Source organism: Chlamydotis macqueenii, chromosome 12 (genome assembly GCF_036417535.1).
Source record: "Chlamydotis macqueenii isolate bChlMac1 chromosome 12, bChlMac1.mat, whole genome shotgun sequence".
In the NCBI taxonomy this organism is placed as follows: Eukaryota; Metazoa; Chordata; class Aves; order Otidiformes; family Otididae; genus Chlamydotis; species Chlamydotis macqueenii.
This window is the reverse complement of record NC_141567.1, coordinates 970,340-994,240: the sequence shown is the minus strand read 5'-3', so window position 1 is coordinate 994,240 and position 23,901 is coordinate 970,340. Positions and strand designations below refer to the sequence as shown.

The 23,901-nt window shown below is 42.7% G+C and overlaps 1 protein-coding gene across 2 annotated transcripts; it reads right to left on the bottom strand.

Moving 5' to 3' along the window:
- Positions 1–218: 218 nt before the first annotated feature.
- On the bottom strand, positions 219–23,804 carry MORF4L1 (mortality factor 4 like 1). Of its 2 annotated transcripts, XM_086756880.1 has the most exons (13): positions 23,670–23,804; positions 20,410–20,456; positions 16,679–16,746; positions 14,313–14,399; positions 13,471–13,551; positions 10,801–10,863; positions 5,882–5,907; positions 5,177–5,265; positions 4,772–4,873; positions 3,792–3,880; positions 2,411–2,583; positions 1,994–2,078; positions 219–926 (listed from the first exon to the last, which is right to left on the bottom strand). In XM_086756880.1, exons 1-13 carry the CDS (start codon positions 23,707–23,709, stop codon positions 842–844), a joined length of 1,035 nt encoding a protein of 344 aa, XP_086613006.1. In that variant the 5' UTR covers positions 23,710–23,804; the 3' UTR covers positions 219–841. The 2 variants fall into 2 exon arrangements, with proteins under 2 accessions (XP_086613006.1, XP_086613007.1); XM_086756881.1 differs by lacking the exon at positions 10,801–10,863.
- Positions 23,805–23,901: the final 97 nt, after the last annotated feature.

The following is a 23,901-nucleotide window of genomic DNA, read 5'->3' as shown; positions in this document are numbered from 1 at the left end:
TTACGGACTACAGGGATCCCAGAGGAAAGAAATCCACTTCACCCGCTGGAACTGCGTGCCTGGGCTTTAGCTGCTAGTCCTTCCAATTAAAGCGAACACAGCATCTCCAGGTTAACGTTACAGACCTCCGTACTGCGCTTAATGCACTCGGATCGTACTTGATGGGACACTGACATAAGGGAGAGACTGATGCAGATACAAATACTAGAAACAACGCCTGAAATTAAAAAAGTTTATTTGAAGATTTGTAAAACAGCTCTGTGAGAGACCAACATCTCCACAACACTACGATATGAGAATGCATTTTCCTATCGTTAGAATATAAAAAAAGTCACAGTCCTTCGACTACCAAAGTAAAAGCATACACTTATGGACCAAACATTTTACTGCCAACACCGAGAAAGTAAATGGGCTTGAAAGTCAGACTAATCCATACCACCAACACGAGGTGATCACAGCTCCCACGGGTCTGGGAGCCTGTGTTTGTCCTTACTATGCCATGAAGTGGGTTAGCAAAGCAAATCTCAATGTCAGAACAGACCCACGAGTACTGAGGAGTTCATACAATGAAATAACGTGCTCTTTTTACACTCCACTGATGCAAACAACAGTTGCAAGCCAGAAACACCAAAAGAGTTCCCGTTAAACTCCAAGCTTCCATTTCGGGACAAGAAATCTTCAGAACTTACAAATGCCAGTTCCATCTGAAACACACAACTTTATTCACGTTATGTTTACACAGTATGTGCAAGAGATGTGCAATAGAAAGGTGAAGAGACGACGGAGCAGTGGACAGCGTTACAGGGACCCAGCGATCGCCTCGCTGCAGAGCAGTGCAGTATTATACCGCTTTCCGATGATACTCAGGAGGGGCCACTTCATAGTCGCTGGCGCTGAACAACGCGGAGGAATTCTTTGCTAAATACCTATGAGAAATAATAAAAAGATTACATTGCCTTCTTGCCTAAAGTCTCCATTGTTTAGCATCACACGAGAGATTTGTTAGGCGTTTGCTGAGACCGTAAAACATGACTTCAAGAGTACAAAACCAACACTTACCTACCGAAAAGCCAGCTGTGTAAAGCAATTAAAGATTTGACAGCTCATGCCAAAAAAAATCAATTCCAAACAAGTTGTCAAGCAACTCTGGCGCCAGGTGAGCAGATGGAAGTTAAAATTAACCGAGTGAAACAGTTTACCTTTGAGGTTCCGTCAGCTGCCGCACCAAGAATCGATTTACTAGGAATGGTACTCAGAGGGCAGAGACAAGGAGCAGGACACCAGAGTTCTGTCTGCACAAACACAGCCCTGCAGCGGCCGAGTGGATGACGGCTGGAGCAAGAGGACGAACTAAGCAGCACGTGGGTTACTCCACAGCTCCTTAGCACAGTGAAGTCAAGCGTTGTGTCTGATTTTATTTCTTTTTAAGAAACCTTTCACATTCAAGTCTTGTATTATTATTTAGGAGAGGGGTTTCATCCTAAGTGTGACACATCGACAGCACCGCAGGGCACCGCAGGGCACTAAAGCCACCATCACAGCCTGTCCCAGAAACAGCATCAGGGTTCAGCAGTTTTTAACATTTGCTCAATTGCTGTTGAGTAACTGTTGTGTAATTTCATAGTTTGCTGTAATTGTCATCTGCTTTTTATAGCAACTACAAGTAAAGGTTGAAGCACTTATTTTGAAACAAGTAGCAGACTTGGGACAGTTTAGAAGTGCAGACTAACCGATACGTAAACACACACCTAACTAGCAGTAACCTCAGTCTAACCAGAGAGAAGTTAAACCCAGTCTTCCTCATGTTCCTGTACAGCAGTCTGAGAAAGATCCACTGCAATCTTTAGTGAAGATGCTGCACACAGGCCCAAGATTTTTTGTTTATAGGTATATATGTGTTGTATAACAGTTGTTCACTGAAAATAGCCACATTACAGTAGTCTGCTCTCACTCAACTTTTTATTTCTTGCTGAAGGACTGAAAAAGTACTTACTTTAAGAAGTCATGCAGATAGTTTAACAGCAAAGCCAGACTCTTCTCATCAAGAGGAGTATAAGCAAGCATAGCTCCAATTCGCACTGTTACAAAAGAAGTATCACTTAGTTAGAAACAAGTTCAGTATTTTAAGTACAGTCTAAAACCTTACAGCAGCATATAAAAGCAGCCTAGGAAGCTATTCCAGTATACACAAGCTCACCTAAAATATCTAGACTACTGAAAATCCATTTCCACTCCAAACCCCCAAATGGCTCTGAACATCTTGGGTACACGAAGTAAGGAAAGAATGAAAGCGCGTGTTTCATAGCTGCTTGTCAGATTTCTGCAGTTCACACCCACTGAGACTCAAGACATGCAAAGGAAGCATTTGAATACTTTTAACTGATCTTCAGTCTCTGGAGGTCGTACTCACCAAATAACCTCAGAAGGTGTGGGGCACCATAGACTTGAGACATGGGAGCATCTGGGTGATCTGCTAAAATTTCGGCATATTGGGGCCTCTCGAACTTGTACAGTAATTGAGTTCCCAGCATGACATTGAAGTATTCTTTAATTCCAGCCACAACTTCATTGACTGCGTACTCCCTGGTAAACAGAGAAAACACTGCAAGTCTTGTTCTAGTGACTGGCTGGACGCAAGACGAGAGCTGGCCTGGTGAGTCCATCAATCACCGAGATCTCTTACAAGCTTCAGATTTTTCAAGGAAATTTGTCTGGAGACCTTAAAATGTAGTGGGAGTGATGCATTTCAAGACCTCCTTTAAAAATGGACTGTTCTGAACTTAGTAAGAACTTAGGCAAACCAAAAAAAATTCCCTTGCTTTTAGTCATCTACTCACTTAAAGAAATTAACTCAGAGGAGTCCTTGCAAAGCAACAGTAAGTATTTGTAAGGACACTTCCCAGCTCTTCTGTTTTCAACCAAAGTTAGTCCCAGCTCACATCGGTTTAAAAGTACAATACTATAAGTAATCAGACTGAACTCCTGCCTAAGGGAAGGGGACAGTCACCCAGTATTTCAGACAGCTGGCCCTTTCCAACTTCACAACCAATTGAAGAGTAACTGCATAGGAATTAGCAGTGACACTGCACATCTGAGCAGTACAGCCCTCACTCCACCCTGTAAACAATTCAGAACAGACATTAGGACAATTACATAAGAGCCCTGACAAGTCACTAACATGCTTCCTCTTGAATGGAAGAAAATAACTGCACATTTCTAGTTTCTCTCCCTTTAAAACAGGAAAGCTTTGTTTAAGAATAAACACACCTTGTTTGTTGTCAGGGCTGGACTGCTGGGGTAATTACAAATAAGAATCTTCAAAGCTATCACCTCAAGGTAATTAGCTCTGCCCAGCTGATTCTTTTAGAAGTCATTGTCTGCCTCCCTGTCCCCCACCCCTGAACCTCCACGAGAGTCCACCCGTACAGTAACATGTTGCTCATCTGCTGGGGGGCTTTTCTGACAGCTTCTTCAGCTCATGCATAGCAAATGCCAAGGACTTTATTCCCACAACATAGGAAGTCTGAGCTAGAAAGAAGCAGTAGAGAACTATTCACTTGGCTTATATCAGCTTCCTTCAGGAAAAGGCTTAGAGAAGCAGAAATAATATCCAGAAAGCAGAACTGAATTTTTTAATTACCTCCTCAAAGCACCTTCATCACCTTGGTCTCAAACATGAAGCTGGACATAGGGCTGGGACATGTTTAACAACCTACTAAATTTCCCATGAAATACAAATCCAACAGCAACAGCAAAAGTAGTACTTAAGGTTTGAAATGACTGCTACTTACTTGTTATCAGTATTTCCTCGTGATTTTTTGTAGTTTGCATAATCCTCTAAAATGGAGTCAACATTTTTCTTGGCAGGAAGATAGAAGAGCTACAAAACAAATAAAACTGAACAACCACAATTTGTCTTATTTGTACAGACATTTACATCTGCATGCTAAGTTTAAATCAACGGATGTACGGACATTTCTAGAATAAAATTAACAGGTTAAGATGTTAAGTGTTATTAAAGGAACACCCAACTGTTTTAGCTGTGCATACCAAAAACCCTAACAGTGACTATAACCGTGTTTCCATTTAACACGTTTAACAGTTCTCAGCAGTATTAATTTCTGTGCTTCTTGCCAATTTTAGTAGTGGTTTCATACACAAAACAAGTCATGATCCATTAATATGTTTTAAGTCCATGAAAGTGTTTTATACTTTTAAAATAGAAAGTAAAGTTTAATTTACGGTATCAGGACGCTTTACATAGATCCAGACAGGCAGAAGTTAGGAACTGCTATCCTAAGAGACAGCTTTCTGTCAGAGCTGTAGAACAACTTAAGATACTTACAAAACTTGGCAGCAAGTGACATGTAAACAAGGCAGGAAAGAGCCGAGGTAAAACACGCATCACATGCGATGTTCCGACAGACCAATTCTCTACCAAGTAAACTGTTTAAAGCATTCCAGCAGGCCACGCACACATACAGTTAACACCACACTTAAGCTTGAGTAATTTTTTGAAATTATTTGCCTTTCTAGCTTATGCTTAATTAGACCAAGTCTATCTCCAAATTTACACGAAGCTCCGCTGAGCCACAGTCCTACTCAGAGGTGACCTTCGGTTAAAATCCAACCCCAATGAGAACTGTCAAGCAAGCCACCAGGCTGCTGTCAAGCTCTACAAGAGATTTCACTACACTGCACTTGAAGAGACGAAATCCAAGTGTTAGTGTCCTTGCCCATATATGGCCAGACTGTTCTTTTGCCAAATTACCTGCTTTTGCCTGGTGATCAAGTCCCAGTCATCTACCAGCCACGGTTTCAGCTCTTCTGGGATTTTCACCTTTACTTCAACTCTGTTCATAAATGTTTCTTCCTGAAAAAAGCAAAGCCACACCAATTACTTTCAGATAACAACCCAAGCTAAGACTCACCCATATTCCCTGTTTTCACAACTGAAACACATCCCTGGACTGTGGAATTCCTAGAGTAATTCCTGTAGGCTCCACAGGGAACAAGGAAATAGCTTAGATTTTTCAAGGCCACTCGGGAACCTTAGTTCTGCAAGCTGTAACATTTCACGCTGCCATACTGCACGATGAAGTATTGCTGTCTGTATTTCTGAGCAAAGCAAGAAATTTTCTATCAAAAATTCTAAGAGAGACTCAGAAATACGTACACTTTCAACCGTTGGATCGACTCGAGCCCTCTTCTTCCTAGGAGGCTGAGGCGTCTCACTGGTACTGCTCCCTTCTCCAATTCCTGGAGCTATACAGAAAAGACATTATGTTGCTTAAGAAACCTGGTAAAAGTCAGTAAGAAATGCCAGTAAAAAAAGATTTAGAAGAAGGATTTAAAAGTAAGACTCAGATTTCTCTCAAGTCACCTTTTCACTTGGTTTTTTTTTTATTTTTGTTTTAAATATTACTTGTATTCTGGAAGTCTCACATAATTGTGACAGTTTTAAACGGCTGTATTTATGCTTATCTGAAGATGGGGGTTTCTGCACTAAAATCGAACCAATCAGTATCTGTAACATTCTTTGGAAGAATTTTTGGAACCAGCAACTCAGCCTTGCAGATATGTCACATCTACATCTCAGTAAGAAAACATAACTTTGACTTATGAAATTATTTCAACAGATCCACGGAGATATCACTTTGCTTTTAATTTGCAAACCTTGACAGAGTGAAACAAGCGGTGCGTGTACAAACCAGGAAAGTTTGCACTCCTCCTGACCAAAAGAAGGAGACATCTGGAGTTCAAGAGGAGCAACACAAGGTGATGGTAAGTAAACTTAATTGAGGCAGATTTAAGGTCAAATTCCAGCTGAGAAGCCTTCACTAAGGACATCCACTTGTATACAAAATAAGGACATACTTACTTTTCTGTTTGTTCTTTTTTGTTTTCCTGCAAGAAGAACACAAATTATTGCACATATCAAGACAGCGGTACTTGAAGAACCAAAAGTAGAAACCCAGAAAAATTGTCCACTAAGTTCAAAACAATGAGCACATACTCAGTGGCCTAGGGAGTATTCAGGTAAAAGCACATGAAAGGAGTATCAGACGCCATTTAGCACCACAGTTATGATATGGCAAGGTTTTTCACATAACAGGTTAGAATTCACCATTTGGGGAGGGAATTGCTAAAGTAGATCTACAAAACCCCAGAAGGCATGCCAAGAACACATGAGTATTCGAAAAACGGTATTGACACTTATGCAGTGACATCTACAGATGTTTCATACTTTCCAAGTGCCCTGGGAAAACGACCCCAGATTTGTAGGTGTTTTATTTCTCTATTTCAGGGATCACTTAGAGACACAATATGGGACAAGGAAACAGAAGTGCTGGGAATTATCAGATAGATGTCAGCCAACTGAATTAACTTCCAGGAAAGTACTGAAAACACACAGTTTTACCACTATAGCAGGAGAGGGAAGTTTAAAACAGCACTACCAGCATTATAGGCACGGACTGCCTGCAATTCCATCAACGTAAGGGAGATCGCAATTAAACTTGCCACTTAGTAGAGACATTTGGTACAGTACCAAACAGTGTTGTCCCCAATATTTATCTTCTTCCAAATGCATCTCAACACTTACTGTTTTTAACTTACACATTTCACACTTCTCCAAAGTCTCTTTAGCCCTTATTTTATTTCCTTGGAAATTCACCACTATCTCAAGTTACTCTTGTATTCAGGCTTTGAACTGGGTTTATCTGGGTCAGGAAGTACGCTGAGTGTCTAGGAAGGTCTGAAGATAGGAAGAGCAAGGCTTTTTTCAAGATTCAAGTCACAAACAAGCATTAAACTTAAAATGTGGGCAGAATAAAGATCATCTCTCTCCAGGAAGAGGGAACAATTGCCAAGTTGTCACTGATAACAGACTTGTGTATTGAAGAGAAAGTCTTTTCTTCCAAACCCAGAGTAAACAAGGAGGAACAGGGAGTTCTTCCCAGAATCAAAATCACAAGATAAAAAAAAATATGTTAGGCATTAGTCTAGAAGCAGAGTCTTAAACTGGAACAGCCAGGCAATATTAAGTACTTAAAGAACTACTGCAATTCAGACAGTAAACCACATCTATGTTACTGAAGCACAACGTCCAGCAGAAACCGTTCGAGGCAGTTGCTTGTGCTCTCCCACCTCATTCCTTATATTTCAAGTCATATGCCTCTGCTTCAAGTCAAAGCAGCCATCTGTTTGCAAGTCTAAAAGACAAAGGTGAGTTAGAGAACAAAGAGAAAGAGCTAAGGTTAGAGACAAAACATTAGCATTTGGCAGATTTTTGGTAGCCTGTACGGCAGCCTGTCCGGAATGACATTTTCACTGGTGAAAGCAGCGGTGCAAGGTGAAGTGCTGCTGGTGTGCACAGTAACTGAGGCACACAGGGCACTCGATATCCAGGAGAACGATGCATCTGTATCACAGAGGTTACAGACAGCCCTACTGATACAAGCTGTAGCCCAAAAAGTTGAGAAGTCTCTAGGATAGGTTAAAATACATCCTTTTGTGCCTCTTCACAACTACATTATGAACAGCAAGCCCTATACAGCTGTGTAGAAGCAGTATAAGAACTTTCCTTGGCTCCTCCTTATACAGCAAGTGCAGCCCAGCTGCTATTCTTCATTCACATATTTCTCTATCGATGGCATTTTCCACTGAAAACTGACAACAAAACTAAAAAGCAGCATGGAAGTTTCAAGGAAGCTTCTGTGTAAAGAGTTTTAACTAAAAGACTGAACAGAGGTACAAGGTGCTAAAGATCTCACAGTTCAGGTTTAAGGGATGCACCCCACCGTAGCCAGACATCACCTCCTCAGAGAAGCAGGACCAGCACCAGTTTGGGTGAGAAGCTAACCCAGCCCTCATTGCAGGGTTATCTTAGCAGAACAAGAACATGCAGGTGTAACAAGAATATCCAAGTATTAGGAAACAGAATGTGAGACTGAATTAGAGAGCTGAAAATAAACAAACGACTGACACAACCATCTGAAATTATGTAGAAACAAGATTATCAGTAGAAAACAAACAGTATTACAGCTTACAGAACAGCTCACAACAGTGAAACGCTACGTATCAAAGGTGACAGACTCAGAAGGAAAATAAGCAATCCATGCCACAAGAGCATAGTACTGAACTTCCAACCTCAGTATCCAGGACAAGACTGTGTTCACGATAAAACGGCGAGACTAAAGAGGATGCTGAAGACGACAGCATATTGAAAGACTACACTTAGCCTTTCCACAGACGTTCATCAGAAGAAAGATAATCAAGTCTCTGTCACAGAACCTTGGGTACCTCAAGAAGCCAGCAATCTTTGTACAAAAGAGTTGGTGCTAACGCTCAGAGCTCTAAACCAGAGTGTCTTCTGGGACATGCCGAGAAAACTATCACTAGAAAATAAAAACAGCTTAGAAAATAGAATTAACCACAGACAAATGGTATCAGGGAAAAAAAACCCAAGACTTTGAAAAGTTTACTTAGTCCACAACAGTTAGGAGTCAATGACTAGGTAGATAAAAACCAAGTATTTTACTTTCCCAAAATCCATGTGCCTTTTAACGGGATACAGAGGTCTGTCAGAACCTCCCTACAATAGCTGGTTAAGATATGAGAGTAGAGAATGAAGGTAGCTACCACGTGGTCCCAGGCATTTGAGTTCAATATATTTGCAAGTGCCAGAAAAAAAAAAGAGATTAAGTGCCAGCTCACTAATAAAACAACAGCTGTAACTAAGTTATATGAAATAATGAACTCTCTCCTCATGCAAGGTGACTAGCAATAAAAAAATCAAATGAAAAGACTCAAGCGTGAAAAATAAGTATGTTGGGAAAAAGTAGGAAATCGGCAACTATTGCTTAAGCAGCTTCGTCACTAACTCAGCTTCGAGAAGCAGCATTCCTATCAAGATTAAATTAAAGCACCGAGCATTACTAGCAAAAGGATAAAATTCAAAGTCCACATTGTATACATGTATGTCTCCTCTGCCTGGTCAGGCAACCTGACCTTAGAAAGCACAGAATAAAACTAGAAGAGGTAGAGAGAACAAAGAATAGTTGGCAGTGTACAACAGCTTCTGTACCAGGAGCAACCAGGCAGACAAGGGCTTTCTCAAGTTGGTAACTGGGCACGAGGTAGAGGCATCACTAGTGATAAAAGGTGAAGCTCAAAGAGCTGATCAATCTTTCCTCAAGACAGAGGACAGAGACCAAAAAAAAAAAACCAAAGCAGACTTTAAAAAGACAGGAGGAGTCATCCTCTTTTTCCTCCCCTCTTCAACCAGTACCGAATTAAAATGAGAATAAGCTGCCACAAGATGATGGGGACGCCAGAAGTTATTAGATAAATATAAGAGACAGCCCTACAGAGGGTTATTGAACCCACCACACGGATACAGCTTACAGATCTAAAGTCTTGTAGTTACAGACTGCAAGCAGCAAAAGGGGATTTGGGGGAGAACAGCATTCTAGATGTACTGACTTGATTACCCCTAAGCACACGTTACTGGTGACCATCAGGCAGCAGAAGAGGTTCGGAAAATCCCCAGCTTGAGCCAGCGTGGCCACCCCAGTGTTGTTACAGCCCTGGACAACTGGCATGTAGGCAGTGTTCACATGCTGCTCGACATTTAGAGGACCTGAAGCAGCCTGTGAGCGAGCTACCAGCTGTGCCAAAGATAGAGGATGCCATAAGAGAGACATGCAGTAGGAGCATATGCTTGCGAGTTACCCGTTCAGATCAAGAACAAGACCTCCAATAGAAGGAAAAACAGTAACTTCCAAGTTGAGATACTGTTCTGAGAGCGTCTCTGATGAGACTGCTTGCATATGTATCATTTAAAACCAGATGCTATTCTCAAATTTGTTATTCAGTGCCATATCTTCCCTCCACAACACTCTCCATTCCCCTTCTTGTTTTCCAAGCATCCATTAATTATGATTGTTTACCCATTTTTCGCAAGTTAATCATGTTAGGCCCATAAAGGTAGCATTAACCCTTCAAAGTTAAATTCAGCAGAGCTACATATAAAACAACCTGGAGAAGCCAGTATCTACAGAGTTGTATTTCATTTTTGGCAGCCTGCTATAACCATACAAAGTTTTTTTCCTATGATAGCTTATAGTTATCAAAAGATGAATAGTTATTCTAAAAATAAGTGTACACAACTTGCATTTCATGCATATTTCTATTTGATCAAATATTGCTTACAAACAGTCTCAACAGCTTTTTGAAGCGGCTGCTGCAGTTTACAGAAACAGTTATTCTGCACAGCCTCAAGCCAACAATAAAAATATAGCACATTAAGGAGCAAATTCAACCTCACATTTCTAACACCTTCTATCACAGCAGCCGCGCTCCCAAGAGTTACAGGAGACAGTGCAGTTCCTGATCTCCATGGAAACAGAACGCCGGGCTGCAGTAAGCATGCAGACCAGCTGTAACTTCTAGAACTATCCGGTTTCAAAAAGCTGAAGTCAGTTGTCCTCCACTTCTTTTTAAATAGTGGACACACTGAACACATTTGACTATTCATGTTTACGCTATCCCAACTGAAAAGGTATGTATTTCAGAGAAACTAAAAACTGGTAGCCAATATGGCTTTAAAAAAAAAAACAGGAAAAAACACAACTCAAAACCATATACTGTAGTACTTACACTTGCTAACTGAATTGCTACCAAATCTTACATCAGTACAACTGAGGACTTTAAGAGTCTCTAAAAGAAATCTATGAAAGCAAGGAGATTTGGATTTCAGGATGAAAATCCTGGTTTGACAATCCATCCTTAACTCACCGCGTCGATATTGTAGGGGTCTCCAAACAGCAAACAGTATGCGCTCCATCTCGTCTGAAAAATCTAGGCACAATGGGGGTTGAGTTAAGGAAAGAATGTCAGACCTAGTGTTTAGCCTTAAAGAGATCTACTTAAGATTCAAAAATTTACCTTTTTAGCAGCATATTCTAGTCTTACTGAACATTCCTGGAGGATAAGCTGTGCTTAGTTAGTTATTTCCTTTCCATTATTGTTAGGCTATCTGAAGAATAAGTTTCAGAATATAAGTTACCTTTCCCTTTGTTCGATCCTCCAAGAATGCTACCAAAGGTAAATTTTGAGGCCCAAATAGGTTGACAGTGTTACCCTTTTAGAACAGTTGTGTGATCAGTTTCTCCCCCTCCCCACCACCAGTACTTTATGGATCTGCAATGACCTTAGATTTACAACAAGAGAACAACCCCGAAGTTTTATTTTGGAACTGCGTTTTGAGATTTTTCAGAAGCCATCTTGCCTTTAGCTGTAAGCAGGATCCGAGAAGCAGTAGCTCGGTCAATGATAAATCAGTGTCACAACCCTGCATCACTGCTAGGGTAAGTCAAGTATTTCCTCTCCCGCAGCCTCCAAATAGGGAAGAAAAATAGGGAGACTTTGTTGAAAGAAGCACAAGTCTAATTTAGAAGGATGCATTGGATGCTGGTAATGGCTAGAGACTAGGAGCAAGATCAGTGCAACGAGTGTATGGGGCCCTGTTATAAATAACTGTCACAATGCAAGGCTGCTGTTCTGATGACAATAGCTCTTCACCTTTACAACTCTGAAAACCCACCGTCAAGGAATTACTTTTCCAATCAATATGAAACACAAGTTTGAGAAATAACTTATTCTCTCTTTTGCTAAGCTGGAAACAACCACTCTTGCTTAGGATAGTGATGACAGCAAAAAGCAAAGCCACTCCCTTTCCCCAACCGATTTCAATCAGAGAGTAAAGGCAGACCTGGTAACGTGCTTTCAAGCTTTAGAGTTACACAGAGGCTAAAGATGAAGTCATTTTTGCTGCGTGGGTCTCCCTTGGATGCAACGTTATTGGGTGTGGTGGGAAGGACTAAGCCAACTTCGATTTTAAGCGCAGGTTAGCATTTAGCATTCCCTCAGCCAGAGAGAAAACTCATCCCACGGCAATCGGCTTGCACTACCAGGATGACTACAGCTGATGGTATGGGGAACCTAATCCTGAAGTGATGCTGCTACATTCTGTCATGCAAATTGTAGACATTTACAACTGAGTCATCACGCCTTGTGTCAGAGTTACACGTGAAATTAACTCTACTCCCACTGACTGAAATGCAAGACAACTCAGGTACAACAACCCCTTAATCAGCCAAATTAGTAATGGTCATAATTTAGATCTGGTTTAATTAGATTTTAATGACATTCGTTAGGAATTGTCTAAATAGACATTTGGATTTTTTTTTTTTTTTCACCTCCAGATGGAGACAAACAGGGGACTAGGTCCCTGTCAGAGGCCTGTCCAGCACTGATGGAGCACACCAAACCAGTGGTGGGAGAGCACCTCAGAATCTACGGCAACAGACCACAAGGGAGCACACGCAGCACTACGGCCAGATCCACCGCACTCCCCACACCAGGGACCAGGAGCCAATTTACAGCCTTGGCCAGGCTTTGACTAATCCCAGAGTGAAATCTGTGTTCAGGACTAGAGCAAAACACAAAACTGTACCCACTACCGCTGCACTCCCCAAATCAACGATACACGTTTCATAACATAAAGTTGCCCATAAATGAGACATGCAATCTGAGGCTGCTGCCAAAGGCTCTTAGGAATTTATGTCGTTTCAGCAGCTTCCTCGTGAAGACCAGAATCATAAGCAAAGTCAGGAGTTCAGAACCTCTCACTAGTCATGACCAGCTTCAGAATTCAGTGAAATACTACCCCAAACAGAAGAGTTTCGTGACACACGAGCAAAGCAGTAGAGCTGCACTGACTGCATGAAAATCTAAACATAACACCAGACAAGCCTATTCTGAAAAACAAAAAGGATGGAATGAAAGAATCTGACACTTACATCCCAAAATTATTTTTTCTAATAGATGTCTGAGCTTGCTTCTGGTCTCTTAAGATGCAAAACCATTTTTAATAGCATATGGGTTTAGTTTTGTCAAGAACAGCAAAACAAAGACTCCTTAAACGCAATTTTAGCAATTGTACAGTAAGAAGGCAAGGCATTTTAAGGATTTTATCCAAAGGTGTTGCACAACTTGGAAGAATTGTAAAATCCTACAGAGAAACAGATTTCACCGAGATACACGAGTCTTACAAGGACTCACCGCTTTGAGTGTTAGTTCACTATCTTAAGAGGAATAGAATGCAAAACCATACAGAGTGTTAGTGTCTACTCAGTACCTTGAGTCAGTATTAAACACTGCGCAATCTAAGAAGGCAGTTTTTATAAAATACTTCAAAGGCCTTTTTGATACCACAGAAGTGAGACACAGCTTTGGTAAGGGCTGTGTCAGAAATAACATAGTTTAGCCTGCAGAGCCATTCTAAGAAAAACAGTACTTAGAGCTCAATAGTAAAACTGCCAAGCAAAAGTTTGCGAGTTTTTTTGGGTGGGGTTTTGTGGGTGTTTTTTTTTTTTTTTTTTTTTAAAATAAAAAGCTTCTTACACTTCAACATTTTTCTGCTGCAGACCAGAAGTCTTCTTGCCTGGAGCAGCACCTCTCATCTTCCCCTCTGCATATTGTTCCCTTTAAAAAGAGTAAATTTGTAAGTAAGACTTTAATGGAAGCTTGTTTCCCCTCAAAGGGTAACAGGTTATGCAAAACATTTAGAGAATGTCTAGTAAACAGCCTTGCGAATCAGTGTGTGTCATGAGCAGGAACAAATTCAACTCGGTATCAAGAAGATTTAGGCTGCTTCATACAACACGTAACAGTACGAACACCCATTTCCTCCCCGTCCCACCATCCTTGTTATCCTGAATCACGTGGAAGCAGCACACTGCTTCTGAAAAATATAATACAACTTCTCCATAAAAGCATTTCTATTAAAGACATACAAGACTAGCAATCATAAAAATCAAAGTATTTGCAGGCATCCTGAAGCTGTCTGAGCAGATCCTTACACCTTAATAACATATTTTAAGGATACCGCACAAGGGTCATCTTTAGCCACCTAATTTCCACATTACAGGGTGTACTTGCAGTTAGTCAGGCTGCTCTCTCTTTCATCAACCTACTCTTCCTTAAAACCTCAAGTCACCACTTGAAGTGGTAGCTTGCACTTTCTAAACTGCTGGAGGACAAAGATGGGAACACCTCTGTCAGCCAAAGCATCTCAAGAATAAATGAACATATGAACACCTCTTGAAGGTGAGGGGGTATTTTTGTGGGTTTTGTTTGTTTGTTTTTAAAACTTACTAACTTCCCTTGATATATAATTGTTGGATTGAAGCTTTATATAAAAAAAAAAGTATTTACTGACAAGGACTTCTAACAAAAATACTTACTGATTGGCCTTTTGAAGTTCTTTTTGTTTCTGCAAATTGGTATCCACGTATTTGAGCACTCTGCTTTCTGGAACCCATTCATCCCAGCTGAAAGAAAATTAAAAAAAAAAATCAAACAATCATTCAAAAACATTACATAATTGCATTCTACATGCAATAGTCAATGAAAAGCTTCACAGAATTTGAGACTGAACTCTGCTTTTGTGTCAAGTCATGGACTGGCACAACTGAAAGTGTAAACTACCAAACACATTCCCCACTGACTGAAGCTGTAACAATTTTTTAGGGAACTGTAACCCTCAGTCATTTCCAAAGAGTTTCCCAGACTTGAAGGATGGGCAATTTAGGAGGGAAGGGACTGTCTTAAATTTAAAAGAAGCATCTTAAAAAAAAAATCTACCCTTACTGCATTATGGGACACCAGTAGCCATAACTGTATTATAAAGCAAGTTTCCTTTATCTATTCCAACATTTTATAGGTTAACAAATTCAGCAATAAGATCTTACTGTAAGAAGAAGAGTTCTGATTTCTGTCTGTGAAGGAAACCAAGATGGCATGAATATTTGAAGAATCTGAAGTGAACGATTTAAGAGAACAGGTGTTGGGGAAAATGCCATTAAAAGCAAGAATTCCACTTTGACAAAGAGTGGACAGTCTGAGCAATCTGACAATTTTTCAAATAAAACACATTAAAAGTGGCCAAGTTATTCTAAAGTACACAAGTTAAAGCTCTCTCAATAAAGAGTTCTGTGTCATTTTCATTTCATGGCAACACCTGCCAGTCATGGAACATCAAGGTGGCAAAGCCAACATTACTGCAGGAGAACAAGGTCTTCAAGAATGTTAAGATAGGGCAATCCAAAACTTGGAGAAACATGTCCAGCTGTACACATTCTAAGACAATGTTTTTTGGGTAATGCTTGGGTCAGATATTTACACCGCTTATCTTAATCCTGCCTGTACAGCAGCAAGAGACCTTCAAAAGAAGCGCTGTATAAGTGTGCGGCACATTATACTGTATGAAAAAAAACTTTTTTGGTATCATAACAGTTGATATTTGAAAAAAAAAATTAAGAAGTCGAGCAATTAACAAGTAAACAAAGGATCATAATTATAGAAACCAAAATTAAGGAGCCATACTGCCCCAGTTGTCTAGATCTTGCAGCAACGCCACTTTTCATGTAGTTAACCGGAAGCCTGAAGGCAAAAAACCTTGAACAGTGCAAGCACGAAAGGCAGGAGTCAGGACATCACTTACAGCGCCCTTCAGAGATAAACAGGGAGAGGAAATATTGAATTTGTGCTGCCTCACTAATACACAGCAGCCACCGTAAGAATCAAGTATACTCCCTGTAACTGTTGGTTTTTACAATAAAACATTTATCTGTCCATTTGGCGCAGGGGGTGTGCAGATGTATTTTTAAAAGTTACATATTAAAACATAAACTTCAGCTTTAGTCACATCAGTGAGATCAAGACACTATAAAGAGTTTTCCCTCTGGAGTCTGCAGCTCTGAAATTAAACCCAACAAGTCTGAAAGACTGGAGTCTGAAGAGCTAAAGCTTTTAGTCACCAAGAAAAACCCTCCACTTTTCCTGAATTCAAAACCTAATGACAGAACATTAAAATTAAATAAAAATTTAATCAAATTAAAAAAAGAGAAAAGTACATAAATGCAATAATCTCACGGAAGCATTCACCTTTAATAGGCTGAACATTTCATGGAAATGTCTTTATTCTTCAGAAATCTCTCACCTAGAACCCCACCATTTTTGCAGATGGGAAAAGTATCTCTAATTTCACCTTAGCATGAGAGGCAAGAACTGAAATGCAGGCTAAACCTGCTCCTGTGAAAGACTAAAATAGACAGCCTTTCCCATTCTGAACACGGCCTTCACTAAGGCATGCTCCTCCGAATCTTTGCTGCCAAAAGTGGTATAAAAGTAAAGTACACTGTGTATTTGAGTGGAGAGTTTTGCTCCACCTCAGCAGGGGTTGCCTCTCCTACCAACACTCAACAAGGAAGTTTTTGTACTAGATATTTCTGCCAGGGAGGAATTATAGTAACTATTTTCAAACCTGAACAAACAGAACGCCATAAAACATTCCCATAGCCTACTGATGCCCTAAGCTAGTCCATACAACCAAAGCTCGGAAGGAAATGGTTGGCGAGGCAACATTTTCTTTGTGTCGCTATAAATCACTGGCTTATGTACAAAAACCACTGAGGTCAGTGTCAGAAACAATGTCCCAACAATATGGGCATGGTAGTGCCAGTCCAGCAAGCTTGCATTCAAACTGACAAAGCTTGCATTTTCCTGTAGAGAAAAATGAAATACTGCTTCCATTTTACGCAATACTTACTTTTTATTCCAACCACTGTAATGGATGAAGTATTTCACTTGCTTATCCTTTATGGCAACCTTTACACACTGGAACAGAGAAGAAAGTTCAGTCAGTACCGATGAGAACAAAGACCTGAACGAGTTTTGCTTTTTTAGCTTGCAGAGTTTAGACATGCAGAGACTTCCATGCAAGCGACTGAAATACCAGCAGCTGTCTCGGAGCAGAAAGTAAGTTCTCCAACACAAGCTGCTGCTTATTTACGGATTCAGAAGGGCTAGGCAAACAAGCGACTCTGCCCAGCAATCCAAAGGGAGACCTTCATTCACAAGAAGGATCAGAATCCCCTGAGGACGACGGGAAGAGTAAACAAGCACCTCATTACCCCCAGGTTAGCCAGAAGCCATTCGCTAGAGAGCTTGTTCACATGCAGGCCCCTACCTCACAGCCAGGTAAGCTGGCTGAAGTAGAGGAGTCTTCAAAAGTAAAATAAATAATATGGGTCTCTACAGCCACAGAGCATTATTTTCCGTAGAAAAAGTTGCAGTAAGGGCTTTTTCTAGGTTAAGAATGTATACACGAGGTAAATAAAACCAGTTGGTTCAATCGAAAAACTGGCCTATGAATACAGTAACTTCCTCATACACTGGTATTAAGGGAAGACCACTAAAGCAGGAACACACACGTAACAAGGCTGCTCCTACCACTCCACAACATCACTCAGATTCAGAAGCATCCCTCGTAAACTTTTCTGCCTTACAGTTTAGCACAGCCCTACTCACAGCCTGCAAGACCCTGCCTCAGCTCATCCAGAGGGATGTGTTCAGTGAGCCAGAACAACTGCGCATGCTGCCTGGTAACACCACAGCTTCCTCCCCCTGCGGTGTGGCACGTAAGAGCTCCAGCTACCACATCTATGTAAAAGATAAACACAGCCAGAGACGTGACTCTTCCTGCAACAACATAGCCTGGAACAGAAACTACATAACCCACCTCATGCCCCTGAACTTCTCCGCTATACCAAATTAAATCCACCAGCTTTTGCTTGGATAAGGCACTGCCTCCAGAAAAGTACCAAGTCTTGCTCTGGGTATACTGAGTCACAGATGTCCCTGTAGTGAAATACAGCAAGTGGTGTAAATCATGAAGAATTGCCCTCTTCGGCTCTAGCTTTTAGTCTCTTTCAAAGAATTTTTTTTTTCCATTGAAATAGAAAAAATGACTCATGAAAGTCATCATTGATATTTTCTTGCCATGCTAACTGAATTACCTGTGAGTATTTGAGAGGGCAGAGCCTTCTGCCGTACAGCATTTTCTCAAGACATTTGTGGTGACTCCTTCCTGCACTGTCTCCAATTAAAAAAAAAAAGTAATTGTCATCATGGAGAGGAACATCATATTTCAGCACTGATCTCTAAAATGCCACATCTGGAACTCAGTCTCACCTAGACCTGCAATTAGGAGTAAGGATATCCTAGTCTTCTTTGATGTGCTGCTGCACCAGTGGCTCACTGTGACAGTGCTGGAGTTAAAGTCAGACAGATACAGACTGAGTGCTTAAGAAGTGTCTACTTGTCTTGGAGAATGTTAAGTGAGCATGAAACAAAAGAAGATTTAAATGTATTCCTGTACCAAAATATTTTCCTTCCTAGCAGAGGTTGAAAGTGCCTTACGTGAATCTCATTGAACTCTGAGTTGTACAGAGATGCACAAACCGTTATAGTCTGTGATAATTTTTTATACTCCTCTAACACAAACACAAGTGCTTCTCCGATCATCTTACTAGGGGAAGCCCAGGATGTGGTGTCCTGGTTTCAGCTGGGATGGAGCTGATTTTCCTCTCAGTAGCCAGTGTGTTCTGGGTTTGGTATGCAAAGCATGCTGATAAACACACTGATGTCACGAGTTGTTGCTAAAGGGACCAAGGACACTGTCCGGCTTCCCAGGTTTGGCTAATGTGCAGGTACAGGGAAGGTGGGAGAGGTACAGCCAGGGCGGTTGACCCAAACTGGCCACAGAGTATTCCATGCCATAAACGTCAGGCTCAGTATACAAGTGGAGGTTGACCAGGGGGCAGCTTGCTCTCGCTCTTTTGCTTGCCGCTTGGTTTTGTTTCCACGATCACCGCTCGGGATGGGCTGTATCGGTCATTGGGACATTGGGTAGTGAGAAACTGTGCATTGTTAACTTTGTTTATTTTAGTATCCCCACGTTTTGTTATTATTGTCATTTTCCTTTGCTATTCTAGTAAACTGTCTTCATCTCAACCCACAAGTTCTCCTTTCTTCCCAGTTCTCTCCTCCGTCCGGCTGGGGGAGGGTGAGTGAGCAACTGTGTGGTGACTAGGGCTAAACCACAACAGATGTTCATCAGGAATGAAATAACTTATCGATTCAGAATCACAGAAGAAAAATGGAGTGAAGGAACATGAGGAAAGCTAAGGTTATTATTCATTACTACCTAAAAAGTATGTTTGTAAAATTAAATCCAGTTCCTCCCACCATTTCAGGAGCCCAGAAGGATCCAGACTCTGAATACAAATAGCCAGCCAAAAGCCAACCGGGAAGTCCCTTCTAGCACCAAGTTGGCAGGGCCAGTCCCTGCAAGACTCATTCCACCCTTCCATAAAGGAGAACAGGGGCACAGCACAGCACAGAGAAGCACACTGCTGTAGCAGCTCCAGGCTGTTTGATTGACCAAGAAGTTCAGATTGCTGCTAGAAGCTTGTCTCCACAAAACCAGAAGCCCTGATCACTCTCCTCTCTGTCCCAGCCCCTGGGCAGGCACTGGGAGCACACAACACTGAGCACACTTCCACAACAAACTTGTCCTGCAGTTCTAGAGCAAGGGAGAGAACAGAGCAGAATCACCAAAGTGAAAGTGTTTTAGACAAGCACATCCCTGTCAATGCTCTGGATGTTGTTTTAACATTAGAATGATTACTTCTTGATAGCAGAAACAGAGATGTCAAGTATCTCTAGCTGCCTCCCTACTACCACCTCTCTGAAGCTCTCCATCAGTTAGCATTTACTGACACTAAAAACTAATGGATTTAAATGTTTAAGGTGCCTCAGGAATTTCTGCAAGTCTTCTAATCCACACAGCTACAAAAGCCCTTTGTTTCAATTTCAGAGGAAGTGGAAATCGGCAGTCAAATTAGAAGCTATACCTTCAGTAAAACAGATGACGTGGCAGTGACCTCTGCTTAAGGCTGACAACTGAGGCAGCAGGGATACCTCTTCGAGTCACAAATTTGGAATGCCTGGTTTCTGCAGTTAAAAAGCCAGAACTGAGAATGCCACTTCCTTTGCCACTTTAATCCAGCATTATCTTCTGCAGCGTTGTCCCATTTGAAGACCACTGGTTGTACTCAGCCACCCACATCTCTGAAGAAGCTCAAACCGCAGCTAACTTACTAGCTCATGCACAGCACCAGCACCAAGTCCTCTGGGCACAAATGCTTTCCAGTGTTCTGGGAACACAGGTGTGTCATCGATGCTCAACACAAGACCACCCAGCCTCTAGTAGTTTACCAGAACAGCTGCACAGTACCATTGGGTTTTGTGAAATTTTTCTATAATGTAGAGCTCCAGAATTTAAAACTAATTGATTTCATACTTCATCAGTTTTTTGTTTATTTTACTTTCAGTCCTTAATCCCATCTAGCGAGGTCCAGCAGGTAAACTAACACAATTCCTTATTTTCTTGGGGAACAGTCAGGAACACCTGCAGCAATAAGCAACCGCACGTACCTTTGCTTCATAAAGGAGAGGTCCATGAAAACAAAGCACTCGTTCACCTGAAAGAAAGTTGCAGATAGACATCTTAGAACACCACCAGTGTGCTGTTTCTGTAAAGTATACACCATCAAGTACAACATAGAGTGAATCCAGTGTCAACCTAGAAAGAAATTCAAAGGCAGATCCTGATTTGAGAAGCAGGCTGGTGTCTGAGAAGCAAATTCACTCTCATACAAAAGAGGACCAGAGCTCTCATTGCTTAGGCTCTGAAGCAAAGATTCCTGAGGACCTCCCTGAAGAGCAATCATGCAAGGACAGCTGAATGCAAGCCACGTCCAAGCCTGCCCAGTGTTCTGCAGAACAGCTGGTTACTTCAGCAAACAACTGGCACCAACGCTTACATTCCTGCCCGTACTTCCAGCCACCGCCAACTGAAGCTATAGACACCCTGGCATCCTGTCGCAAGGCTGGCACACAGACCTCCTTCAAAGGAGACGTGGACACCAAAACACGCTGGCTTGACACAAATGGGCTACTTCAGCCTACGTACTCACCTACAGTGAGCAGACAAAACTCTTACTGCAAGGGATTCTTTAGTCTCCATGACATTGCATTTTGATTCAGAGCAGGAAACAAGCTCTCCTAAGAGATGTCACCTCTGCATCTTAAGCTTCTGACACAAACGAAAGCAAGTGTTGTTAGTGCTCCTTCTCCTGCAGGAAGTACACCACCTGCTATTTCTAGTTCAGTCAAGGCAGGAAGAGAGAGACCCAACATTGTTTCCCCATCCGACCTGTGGGACAGAAGAATGCCTGGTTTGTGCAACAGCAAGAAAAATCGTTCACTTTGTGGTTTTTAAGCAGGAAGAGATTGTTCTTCAGTCTGTTTTTTTTTCCCCTCAATGGCAAGGTCTTACGGTGCGGTTATGTTGTGGGAATTTGAATGTACTTAACACAGGATATCTGAGTACAGATGTTTCCTTCTTGAAAGCTGCAGTACCTCACATTTTCAGAGAGACAAGCTGCATAATACACCCCAGGGTGTAGCACACATCCACTTCTTGTCACTGTTTCCAGGCCAGAAGAGAGCTGTCAGAGTCACCAGTACAGACGCAGGTATTTATTTGGTCCCCAGACTGGGCCGGGAAGGAGGCGTGCAGAAGCGGGCTGTCTCACCAGTAACAGAACTGTGGATGCCTTCTTCCTTGTCAGCAGCTCAGGGTGACCAGGGTGGGGAAGGACCAGCTCACGGGCTACAGGCTTAGAAGTACCCTGCCGTGTAAATTGTACTCTACTCTTCAAAACCGCTTTCTGCATATTGAAGGGATAAAGAAAGTCAGTGGCACATCGTAGCATTAATGCTGACTCTCCCAAATCCTGTTCGGTTCTGGCTCAATTTGCCCCTTCACCTCACAGACACATAACACGACACTGATGGAACTTTAAACTAGATGGGCTCTAAACAAGACACTCGCTCTGCCGACAGAGACTGAATGTCCCCACAGCTCAATTTTTTTTTTGGCGAGAGGCAGAGCAGTTCTCGCACTCATTCCCAAAAGACACTGCTGGCAGGGTCAGGGCAGGGACACAGCTTACCGGGTGGCTGAGGACAAACCACCTGATTTTGCTTGATTCAGATGCACCACTTCAGTAGCAAGACTGGGAGACAAGCAGATACAGCAACAGCCTCTTCACCCAGCACGGCTGCTATGGCATTTCATCCAACACATCCGGACTCTGATTGAATGAGATGTAACTATAACTTCACTATTTAATTCCTACATTGACGAGGGAGAACTGCTCGTGTTTTAAAATTTCATTGTTACCCAATCTGTAGGATTCCATGCTCTCCTTAGAGCTGAAACAGATATTCAAAGTCTAAGAACACAAAACTAGATGAGAAATCATTTTGGCCTGGAATTCTGCTTATGTTTTTGTTTCTGCAGTTCATGAGATTTCACGTTAATTACCATAATGCAACTCATACACCAAAATCTTGATTATTTCTGCAGGTTAATAACACCATGGGTATTAACCCATGGCACGCAATGCTGATGCGGAATTGAACGCGCTCTGGCATAAGCGGCCCTGAAGCACGCGCAATGACGGTGGTGTTTGAGCTACCCAGAAGGGCCAGCTTCCAGTCATTCTTCTGCAAACTGAGCTTTTAAAGATAAATCACAGTCCTGTGGAAAGTCCTGCTTAGAAGCAAAAAGCAAGGCACAGGTAGAGGAGAAAGGGTGAAGTAAGTCTTCATTTGCCATCGTCTAGCATTTTCATTTATCTATGCTAGTATCAACCACAACCGTTATCTACAAATCAAAAAGCATGCAAAATAAGTCTCAGAAAAAGCATAATCCTAACCCTTATGCACCCAATTAAAAAAACAAAAACAAAACTGGTGCTTTGTTGCAAACATGGATTCCACCACAGCTGCCAGCTGGAGTCTAAATACAGCCCCTGTGACTCCTCCTGCGTGCGGATCCCTCACTGAGCTCCCTTTCAAGGAAGGGTGAAAAACCATGTTTCAGGCTGAAGCACATAAAAATCCTGACAGATTTAGGAGATTTCAACAGTTTTAATGCCATTTTCTTTTATGCAAGAAAATGAAGCATACTTAGAATAACAGGGGACAGGAAAGCCCCACATCTGACTGGTAGGAAAGATGAGGAGCAGGAAAACAGACAAAGGCTGCGGGCATTTATGTTTTCCACAGATTCTCAGACTGTTACGGCTGAGCAGTGAAAGCCGAACACCAAATCATGCTCTGTGCTGAGGAATCACCACGGCTGGAGCCCGTGCCGGGCCTAGCTGAAGGCTCGCCTCGGAGCCCGCGGCCCTGCGAGCCGGAGCGCCGCCACCGCCCGCTGCTCTACCGCCCAGGACGGGCCTGGCCCCGGGCCGGCCCCGCTGCGACGGGCCCGCTCCCCCACCTGCCGGGAGCCCCCGCCGGGCCCGCCCGTGCAGCCGCCCCCTCCTCAGGAACACCGGCGGGACTCTCCTCTTCGCCCCCCTCCCTTTAAGCCGTTCCCTTTGTTTCCTTTCGGCCCACCCGCGACCGCAAAGTCAGGGGAACGAACGGCAGCAGAGGGTTTCAACCTGCGGGCCCTGGGAGATGCGGCAGCGGGAACCCCCCACCGCCCCCAGACCCCCGCCGCCGCGCGGGCCCCCCTCCCCACAGCCCCGCCGCCAGCTCCCGCCCAGGCCTCTGCCCCCCATCCCAGCTGCCACCCCACGCCAAGACCTCTCCCGCCGCCCCCCCCCCAGACTCACCCTCCTGGAATTTGGGCTTGGGGTCCTGCTTGGGCGCCATTTATAAGTGACTCTCCCTCCTCCCGCCCCCTCCCCGCGGGGGCCCCACTACCTCCGCCGCATTATGCGCGGCCGGCCCCGGCCCACTCCGCGCCGCGCAGGCGCGCTGCCTCCCCCTCGCGTCCCCCGCGGCATGCTGGGACTTGTAGTCTGCGGCAGGAGGAACCCGCATCCAGGTCCCCCCCAGCTGCGA